Raw genomic sequence first — 11,439 nt, 5'->3', positions numbered from 1 at the left:
ATTTTTTAATAATTAATTTTCAATTAAAATAATTCATTTTGATGGATTCATTATAGTTATAATAATGTTTATTGCAACAGTTAAAAAACAACATATACTGAAATAAAAAGAACAAAATATATATATATAGTTTCAAAAAAGTTATCTGATATAAAAAGATTCACAATAATTATGTTAGAAAATCAGTAATTCAAACATAAAAATAAAAAACAAAATTTCAGTTTAAAAGTATCAGCGTTTTCTAAACTGTGAGGCACCTCCATAGGGAGTGGCCAGTGAGCAATTTTCCAAATGACTGCTAAAGTTTTATCTATTTTATGAATTTGATGGGGGAAGGGCAGGCGGCAAATGATTAAATATTTTTAAGGGAGGCGTAGTAACATGAAGTTTGGAAACCACTGTTTTAGATAGATATTAAATCCGGAATCACTATAACACGATTCGAAAATTACAAAAGAAACTAAATTTTGGCATTCAGCAAAATAATAATTTTCCTTATAGTCTGTTAATTTTTATGTGGTTATAAACTCATCATCAGTCCGGTTTCAAAAAATTACTATGCTGGTTATTGCTGGTTCCTCGATTAGTTCGGTTTCATACAGTCCGGTATATTGTCAAAACCGACTACCCGCACTCTGTGAGGTAGTGTTTTATAAAGACACAATTAACACTTTCCTTGATAAGATAATTTACTGATGTTTTTTATTAAGTAATAATAAAAATTGGAAACAATGAAAATAAAAAATGCAATATTACTATATAAAATCAATGAATTTATGTAAAAACTATTATTTTCGCTGCAGATTTTTTATGCGAGGAAGGTTATTTGGTGTCAAGAGGCATATACATTCTCAAAGCAAAGACTTTGTGGCCTTAATAACACTAGAAAATCAATGATCAAGTATTCATAAGCAGTCTTTTTATAGCCAAATTGCATTTTCTTTTCAATACCTCCACCTCATGTAACTATTATTTGTTCAGTGTTTATGAGCAGCTTTTTATATATTCTCATCATATATTTAATATTAATAGAAACTATTCGCATATAATATAATAATAGTTGCAATTATTTATATCAATTTTATTTCATACATTTTGATCTACATAATAAAATAATATAATCATATTTTTATCGTACATAAAGAGCTATAGTCAGTAGCATTTTGCAGTATTGAATCTTTTTTGCTTCATTACTATTAGTGTTGTGTAATAAGGATTATAATTATTAATATTTGTAGATATAAATAAAATCAGTATTATATAATATAATCTTTTAAATTAGTCAGAATAATACTTTTATCATCGATTATTTAATCTTGGTCAGAAATCTTGTAGGACAATGATTTGTGCTGTAAATGCCTTTTATGAAAACTTTATATGAATATGAATGAATGAATTTTTATTATTTATTTCTTTAATATTACTTTTATTATTGATTATGTAATCTTGGGCAGAAATATATTTATCGATATTTTTCTTTATTTGTTCTAACTTTATTTTTGTGTTATTCATTATATTTCAATAAAATATAATTTATTTAATTCACGCGTTAAAATTTTTTTTTTTTTACTGTTCATGCATTAATTTTAATACAATATATATTTTTAATTATGTTTCCATTTCACTGTACAATCATTTTCTTCATTAAACCTACAGTCCTTGAATATAATATTAATATATTCGTATAACAGAATTAATTTTAAAATATACGAATTTTATATTTGTTTTAAGCAATTTTCTTGTTTTTTTTTTCTTTACATTTCCTTAAATAACAATTTTTTTTTTTAATTGAATTTGCCTTCAAATATAAGATTTTAAATTTACTTTATCTTAAGTGTTTATCATCTTTTCACTTTATTTTTATTATAATTTGTCTTCCTTGTTTATTTTTTTGCAATTCTTATAAAAAGACATACGTATGAAACCATTATATTTTTTTAATATTACTTATGGTAAAATTTCTTTTAACAATTTACATGAATAATTACAGACGAAAATATTTTAAATAAATAAACACATGATTTACTATAAGTCCTTCCGTTTAAATGTTTATTATTTTTCATATTAATTTTAATAATTAATTGAAAAATATTAGAATTTAATTTGAAACAATTGTAATAAATATTTTGATTTATATAGTGAATCAACTTGACATATACTTTGGTCTTTTAATTCAATTGATTCTCCTTTTATATTAAATCGAAATCGCCAAAGGTTCCTCAAACTGAAGTATATTATTGTAATGCAGTTTAACATCAAACTGATGTTGAAATGTATGTGTGGTATAGTCGCCGCTTTTCACGCAACAGAAGTTATGGTAATAGCACTTTGGTCCGGTATAAACAAATATTATTACTGCTATTAATGCCTAAACGAAACTAGAAATTTGCAGTTCCAGTTAAACTAATAACGAGTCAAGGATGTAAGCGATATCCTTCGGTTAATGTTATTTTAGGGCCGTTTGCGTTTCTGATTTCACGGGTCCTCCGACGTGCGGCCTTTCACTTAACCCTCATCAAAGGGCTAATTAATGGTACAATTTAAATTTGCCTAAACCGCAATACGCAACTCCTTTGTCGCGCCATCCATTCCTAATAATAATGTTCACTATTCGCATCGAATAGTTTATTTGCTTTCCCTCCGCCCTATTCGCAGTCTGTTCTTTAAATTTATTATGTGAGAAGTTCGAATTGGGCGCCACTTCTCCAAGTTCTAATTACACGGATTAAATTGATGCAGCAATTATAGATGGATTCCGGAGCGAGAACTTCGGGAATCGCGTCAATAATTTACGGATCATCAAAAACTAAGCTTCCAAAATGGGTGATTAGTTCAGGAGCTGTGTTAATGGTTGTTATATTCTTGAGTGCAATCCAAAAGATTTGTGGGTTCATACTTGGATTTGTTTTATTTATTTGACTTTTGAAGAATGTATCAACGGTTTTTTTTTCCTAAAATAATATTTTGGAACTGCAGAAATATACCTAAATAAAAAATTTCTCAATATTGTTATTATATAAATACAAAATTCCCTGAAATACAAAATACTTTTTCATTGGTTCACGTAACTACATAACTATTTTTATATATTAATTGTAATTTAATAAATACGTTTTTTTCTTAAATTTAAAAACCGGTTTTATAATTTCATAAACAAAACAAAAACTAATTTTGAACCGGTTTTTTAAAATTAAAAAACTTTAGTTTGTACTTTTTGGGTTTTTATTGAAAATCGTGTTATGATATTATTTATAGCATTAAATAACTACAAAATTGGGTAATATAGAAACTATTCCTTCATTGTTTACTGAACATGTAAACAATACATTTTCTGGAAATATTGAAATTCTCTTCAAGTTTTCTATTACTATTACTATTTTTTTACATATAAATTGTAGGTTTTAAAAAACTATTTATTAAACCGATTTTTTAAAATCAAGATACTTTAAGTTGTACATTTCAGTTGTCTCAAAAATCTCTGTTATTTATTTGATTTAATAAATACACAATTTTCTGAAATAGAAAATAGTTCTTGGTTACAGAACTTGAAAACGTTAAAATTTCAAGAAATATTGAAATACTTTCAAATAATTTTCTAATAAAATGGATATAAATTGATTGAACTATTTTTTACATTTAAATTGAAGTTTAATAAACTTTTATTGAAAACGATCAAATTACAGGAAATATTGAAATACTCTTCAAAGAGTTTTCTAATAAAATGATAACGATTTTAATGAACTAAATTAATATATATTACATAAACATTGTATTTTTATAAAAACGAGTTTTTCTTAAATTTTAAAACAAGTTTTTTGATTTCATAAATTTATTAAAGAAAACTATTTTTTAAGCCGGTGCTTTTTGGTTGTTTTTTGAAAATCATGTTATTGTTTATAGTATTAAATAATTACAAAATTGGGTGAAATATTAAATATTCCTTCATTGGTTATTAAACATGTAAATAACAAAATTTCAAGAAATATTAAATACTCATGAAAGACTTTTCTAGTTAAAATGATAACAATTTTCAATAACATTTTTTGAAATTTCAAAATCGGTTTTTGATATTTTTTTATATAAAAATATTAAACTACTTTATTTTATACTTTTCAGTTGTTTTTTGAAAGTTAATTGAAAGTGCAATGATTGCGTGGAATGAGGAAATTGCTTATTACCTTTGCTCTTGCCCTTCATTTCGAAGATATCCTTGGCACAAGCGTGGGCGACGCACAGTAAAACAACAACAGCACAATAGTTCATTGTAGACATGTTTCCTGGCTTCCGGTTGATCGAGGAATTCGGTATTTGCGATGTATTTCCGCGATTGTTCGCGCGATATTCTTCGTGTTAGCGATGTTGTGTAAATGCGGCGCGTCCAGCGGATGGATGGCATCTCTTGCGGGGCAGAAGGAAAGCATGCGCGTATATCGCGCCGTCGGATCTTCGTGGATCCTCTGGCTCTCCCTTCCTTCCTTTCTCGGTGCACGGTTCGCCGCCCCCGCGCCCTCGGCCAAGTGCCCGCTCGTTATGCGATATTTATTTGGAGCCCTTTTCTTGGCGATATCGCCTGCAGCCGCCCTTGGTTAACCGTTTTCTCTCTCTCTTGGCATTTCCGTGCAGAGGAAGAGACTGATGGTGGCCGATTCCACGGTTTGCCGACCACCGGACCATCGATCCAACCATCGTACCGCAGATATTTTATTTCAATAGATTACGCCCAGGTAATTCGCACACAATCCCGAAACCGCATAATTTATCTACCTATTCTGCACTGCAGGATGTCCGGTCAAAAAAAAAGGACAGCCAATTCCACCTAACCACGTTCTACATTTATATAGATACTCATTCATCCAACCCCAACTTTCAATTAACTGTAAGTTAGTGTAATTTCAATAAATATACACCAAATAATGCAGGTAATCGATTATTAGACTATCTATCTTAAACCAAATTGATTGATAAACAAAAGAAGGCAAAAATAATCATTTTGTTTTTAATTTTCTCGATTAAAATATAGTTTATTTTTATCCGGTCTAATTGAAAACAATATTCTCGTGTCCCAGGGATGGATTTCTGGACACAATCGAATACTGTCTGGTGTTGTTGTGGAGTCTCAGTTGAATTAAATAATTCAATTGGTTTTAAGGAATATTATTATAATAATTGGTACTTTTCTGATTCTGTTCAAGATAATGTAGATACTTTAAAAGATTGACGACATTCTTCTGTTGTTATAGGATTTGCTGAGACTATGATCGTCTTAGGTTTTTATGAGACTAATTCTAAATACAAATTACAAAGTTAATTCTTATTAATACGGGGTGGGAGTTGTGATTGGGAGTAGGGCTTGTATATATTGATGATTAAGCATTCCCATGGGATTGGGCCTTGGTGGTTTTGTTTATTATAAGACTGGGACAAAATCCTATGCATTTGTTTATATGAAAAAGATGATTAATTACGATTATACGTGTAATGATTATTATGTGTTTATAATAAGGACTTGAATTCGAAGTAATGGTGTAGAGAATGTTTATGCTTGGTCCCCTTTGTTTATTAAGTGTCGAATCGGGAATATGTTGGAGATTCCTCTATGCTGATGTATATGTTTATATAATAATGCGACTAAGAGATACCGTGGATGTCTCTAGTTCGTATATTAATAATAACAATATTTTTACTTGAAACTTTACTTGGCTTCACTGCAGTATAGTCTGAACAATGTAAGACTCCATATAAGTCACTAAAATATACCTTCTGAAATAGCATTATTAAAAGAATAATATATAATTATTTAATGAAATTTAATTGAAACTTATGAGAAACTAAAGTTTTTTCTTTCTCAATCGTTTAAATAAAATTTAAAAAAATAATTATTATATTTAATATATTTAGAATCAAAGGGCTAAAAACTACTAATTAACTGAAGAAGTTTGTTCTAAATGTATTGATTTCTGTTAAATAAAAATATTAATTATTTAATAATAAATATTAAATTTTAAAACAAAGTAACTAGAAACCACGAATTAAATATCGACATGTTGCATGGATAATCATATTTTACTTTGATTTGAAGTTATGTGTAACTAGTGTAACTAGTTCATAGAATATATTTATTTATTATATTAATATTTTTCAACAAGACATTTTTGATTGTACAAGTGTTAATTTTCAGATACTTTATTATTACACTAAGCAATGTTTTTTTTTTAATTTTAATAAATTTATTTCTTTTAAAATATGTGCCTTAAAGCTAAATCTAAATTATGTTTTCGTCTTTGTCTATATAAACAGAAAATATGATGTAAATCGTTAAAGTACAGTTAAACATAAATTAACTTTGATTTACTTGATATAAATTGTACGGATTTATAAAGTAGTATCATACTTTTAAATTATTGACTTGTTTTCTGGTCAACTTTCTATTTGCTAATGGCGAATAAATATTGTTTTCCCTCATAGTAATAATAAGATATTTATAAACTTATATTCACTCTAAATTAAACTATTGTTTTCAGTAAAATATGTCTATATAATTACATATTTAATGGACAAAACATATTACATATTTTATTCTAATTTTGACGAATTTTTAATTAATTTCACTGGAAATATAAAAAATCTTAACAGGAAATCAATTAAAATAATAATAACATGTTTGAAGAATTTGACACTTAGAATTTGACATTAGACATTTAGTTTCAAAATATTACCAAAATTAAAGTAATACTTTTAAAGATTTCTAAAATTTTGGATCCCCAATAGGATAACTTTGCTGATAATTTGATACGTGAAATGTACGACGATTATATAAGCATGGTTTCGGTTTACGAACAAATTTGTTTTTCAGCATTCACAAACTAATTATGTTCGACAACTCTCATATAATGTAGAAATGAATTATGTTTATAACGGCAAATAAATACATATGTTTATTTATCTGTAGAAATAATATCTACATATTTTCTATCTATATGCTAATATTGTAATTATTGCAATAAATAAGTTCGGTTTCAAAATAAATTAATTACTGTATTGAAGATTGTGTTATTAATATCACGATATTAATAACGTGATTTTGTTGCAGAACACCGCGAATGCACACGTATCCATTTAGGAAATTGCCTTTGCTCCTCTCTCTACACGTTGGACGCATCACAAGATTGATTCAGCCATTTACCCCAAAAACTAAATACCGCCAAAACTCCTCAATTAACTAAGATTATTAACTTAATTTAATTAGTTTTTTTTCTACAAATTTCTCAGAAATACGTATTACACAGAATAATTATAAATGCTATCCTATAAATGTTATTTACATTAAATGTTATCTGAATAAGTCAAGTCTCTTTTTGGGCTTTTTACTTTTTGCAGCTTTCAAGTCCTCGATTAATATGGTTTCAAATAGTATTAATCCGCACTATACGAGGTGTTGCTGTCCAGTGGTTAATAGGTTAATAAATATTTTGGACTATGAACAAATAAAAAAGAATATATATTTTTGATGTTTTGATAACAAACACATATTCGAATAACGAACAGATTTGTACAATTGCATTTTACTACCATTCTCATTGAAGAACTATGACAAATCGATGATCGAGTATAGAACATTCTTTATTGTACAATTCCGATTCCTAGACTATTTCAAACCGAACTAATGGAGAAACAAAAGGAGGCAAAAAAAAACAATCATTTATGTAAATTATATTTTGTACTATTTTTTTTTAATTTTCCAATTAAAATGTAGTTTATGTATGGAATATTCTTCATTGTCTTTGTTCGTTAATCGAAAAGTATTGAAAATAATTGATAAAATCTAAGTTGTTTAATAAAGATTATTTATTTCATATTTTGCGAATTTTTATAAATATATATTGAAAAATAACAATTATTGCGTAATTTTATTGAACATAAATTTGTAATAAAAAATAATATAAATTAAATGTTTCTTGTTTTTCTAAAATCCATTGTTTAGTGACTTAATGCAACTGTTTGTATGATTTGAATATAAATCGACTTGAAAGACCGGCGCGCACCCTTCAAGGACTCTGAACTATTTGATTATAAACTCATTTTTTAGTGAAATTGGTTTGCATACAATTTCCATTTTTTTTTTGTCTGCAGACAATTTTTGAGATGAATTGGACCATTTGCATATTCACATTTATATGTATACATGAAAAACGAAAAGAAGTTATGAACTTGTTGTATTTTCTTGTAAAACAAAAAGCTTGATGATTGTTTCACGTAGTATGTTAGTAGTGCATATAAATAATTCTAGTTGAGAATGAAATAATTTTACACTCGCTCTTGCCTCTCGAGTTTAAATTAATTATTAAATATTTTAACTTTACTATTTTCAAAGTTAATATTTTCTCTGGTGGATGAAAATGGCCGCTGGTCTCATTTTCTGTTCGCATATGAATTTATTTTTAAATACATTCTCTTTCTGAATTTTTACTTTTTCTGTTCTTTTTTTTGCGAATCCTCACAAAGTCCTTTGACTTCCAGCTGCGAATTACAACTTTTAATAACTACAACTGCTCGGAAACCCCGGAATATAGAAATAAACCACATTTATATAGATGTAAGTATAGCAATACCTCGCATAGTCCGGGTAATCAATTCCGTATTTATGACGAACTGTTTGAAACCGGACTAATCGAAAAACTAAACATATAAATATATAGAATGGCTTTAATCACGGTTTGAATATTTCAAAACAAACTAAATTTTAATAGAGCAAAATAATATAAAATTCTAAAAAATATGTATACCCTTGACGTAGACCCCTTGCAGGTTGTCATAGACCTCTGGGGGTCGATATAGACCACTTTGGAAATCACTGGTCTATTCAGTCCAATTCATCTTTTTGTGCTATTTATATTTATGTGTTATTAATGTTCTCGATTAGTCCGGGTAATTAATTCCGTACACCGTAAACATTTAAATATCTTGTATAATGCGGCTCTGATCAGTACGGATTAACTATGAAGACTCCAAAACAAACTAACTTTTTATAGAGCAAAATGAAAATAATTTATCTTATCTCGACTAGTGCGGTTTGAAACAGTGCAATGGAACCGACTACCCGCACTATGCGAGGTATTACTGTACATACCAAAAATTGATGGACAATAAAAATTTAGTATGTTTTTCATATGTTGTATATAAATTGCAAATATTTTCAATCTTTAATCATACAATGTATTATTTCGTTGTTTCGGTGCAAATGGAAAAATAAGGATATTTTAAAATATGGTGTATAATATTGCCGTTGAGATCGAAGAGAAATTGGATTGGAACAACGACCGGATTATTTATGAGTTCATTTTTAACGCTGAAAAGGTATCCCATATCTCCTCGACACTTCTATATAAATGTTAAATACATAATTCTTATCCCAACTTCAAGACATATGTCTTCTTTATTTCTTTGCTTATGCATTTGTTAGATAAAATAATGAAATTGATGAAAATTTCGACAAAACTATAAATCGAATCATACATTTCTAAATCAAAAAAACAGTGTTCCAATTCATGACGTTTTTGCTTTGATGAAGCAAATATTTCATAATATTCTACACGTATTCATAAGCTCACTCAAATATTTAATAAACTTTATTAACAATAATCGACTATATCATGTATATTTCGTATTTAATAAACTACGATTTTGTAAATAAAAGCTTTCATGATAATCATTTGAAAAATGTATTGGACATTAATAAACTTCTGTAATAATCAAACTGTATTTTTTATGATTTTCTTTTTCAGACATTTCTGAAGTTTATTAGAAAATTAATGGAATAATGTAAAGTAAAATCCTTCAATCAATATTATCTGAAAAAATGATATTCATATGGGAAATTATTTCACTTTATATTTGAATTCAGAAAGTTTCTTTACATGAATAATAATATTTATTTAAACAGTTATGCATTAACAATTTTATTAACAAGACAATAAATAACAGTATATCAGAGTTAATGTAATCAATAATTATAAATTATTGATAATACAAAATGATACGTTCAGTAATACGGAATTTATCATATATAAAAGTAAAAACCATGATAAAGTGTGGTAAGATAAGTATATTTTGAAATTTTTAAAATTTCCCCGACTTACGAACAACCCTTTGGAACGGAATTGGAAATTTTAAAACTATATATGAAACAGTCATACATAAACAAAGTAAAAAAAGGAAAACCTATATATATACACAATCAATTATTTATAAATTATTTAAAAGTACTACTTTTAATTAATAATTGTATTTAATTACATTGAAATAAACATCAAGGAATAAAAGCAGTAAATCTACATTAAAACTTTGAATATTTTGGTTTCAATATTTTATTCGTGTATTATTCTTGGAAATTGCAAAACTATATGTGAAGTTATTTAACTATATTTGTGTTCGAAAAGTTTCTTGACATGTAGAATATAACACGTATTTGTCTTAGTAGGTGTATACTTTTTTTTGTATATGTACTAATATTAATAAAATATATCTTATTACCATCTAACTATTCACCCTACACTGGACGTCAACGTTTGCACACTAAAATACGAACGGACTTATGTAACAACCCAATATATGAAAAAAAACGAGATGCGGCTCTCGTTAACTAAATGATCATTTTATATTGTTTGTGTATTTAATGCTATTCACTCAAATATTAATTGTAAAAAAGTTCTTTTGTTACATATTACTAGTATTTTTAAGCATATCTCGAAACCTGAGGCACATGTATTAAACTGTAATACAAGTTGTTATGTGCAATATAGTGAACAATGTATATCGATTACAGCCTGCAGATATGTTGTGTGGTGTAGTTTCCACTTAATATTATTAAAAATATATTGGAAGAAAAAAACGGACTATGCAAGAAGGTATTCAGTTTCAATGTAATATCCTAAATGTTTTACCACAATCAAAATTGATTTTCATCAATGTACTGGCACAATTTAACATCAGTTATGGAAAATAGATGAAATTTCATTGGAATTTTTTATTCATCAAGCAAGCATATTAAAATTTGTTATAGTAGAATCTATGCACGTAATATTTCATCATTCTCTTTAAATAAAGAAAACGTACAAAAAACACGAAAAACTGTAACTATACTTGTTTTTATTTTTGTATAGAAATATTTATGTAATTTTATTGTTACCACAATATATAATATTATAATATTTAAGAAAATTATTTAATAATTATATAAAAAAACAAATAAAAACTGTCTGGCAGTTACAGTGCGGGTAATCAGTTCCGCTTGAAATAGGACTTATATTTTGCAAAAAAAAACGTCAGGAAAACTTTATTGTATAAATATTAAAAAAAAATAAAAACGATTATTGTTGAAATAAAATTTAGTTTGTTTTGAAATTTTCAAACCGGACTATAGTGAATACGCCATAAAAGTGC

At 27.0% G+C, this 11,439-nt stretch overlaps 1 protein-coding gene across 1 annotated transcript; it reads left to right on the top strand.

Moving 5' to 3' along the window:
- Positions 1-4,121: 4,121 nt before the first annotated feature.
- Positions 4,122-4,876, top strand: LOC108558027 (the record flags this gene model as incomplete). Its single annotated transcript, XM_017914814.1, has 2 exons — positions 4,122-4,724; positions 4,781-4,876. Coding segments are annotated over exons 1-2 (453 nt in total), but the record flags the coding sequence as incomplete, so codon positions are not given.
- Positions 4,877-11,439: the final 6,563 nt, after the last annotated feature.

The sequence above is a fragment of the Nicrophorus vespilloides genome, unplaced genomic scaffold (assembly GCF_001412225.1).
Source record: "Nicrophorus vespilloides isolate i.1.1-1 unplaced genomic scaffold, Nicve_v1.0, whole genome shotgun sequence".
In the NCBI taxonomy this organism is placed as follows: Eukaryota; Metazoa; Arthropoda; class Insecta; order Coleoptera; family Silphidae; genus Nicrophorus; species Nicrophorus vespilloides.
Note: the sequence above shows the minus strand (reverse complement) of the source record. Positions and strands in the feature narration are given on the sequence as shown.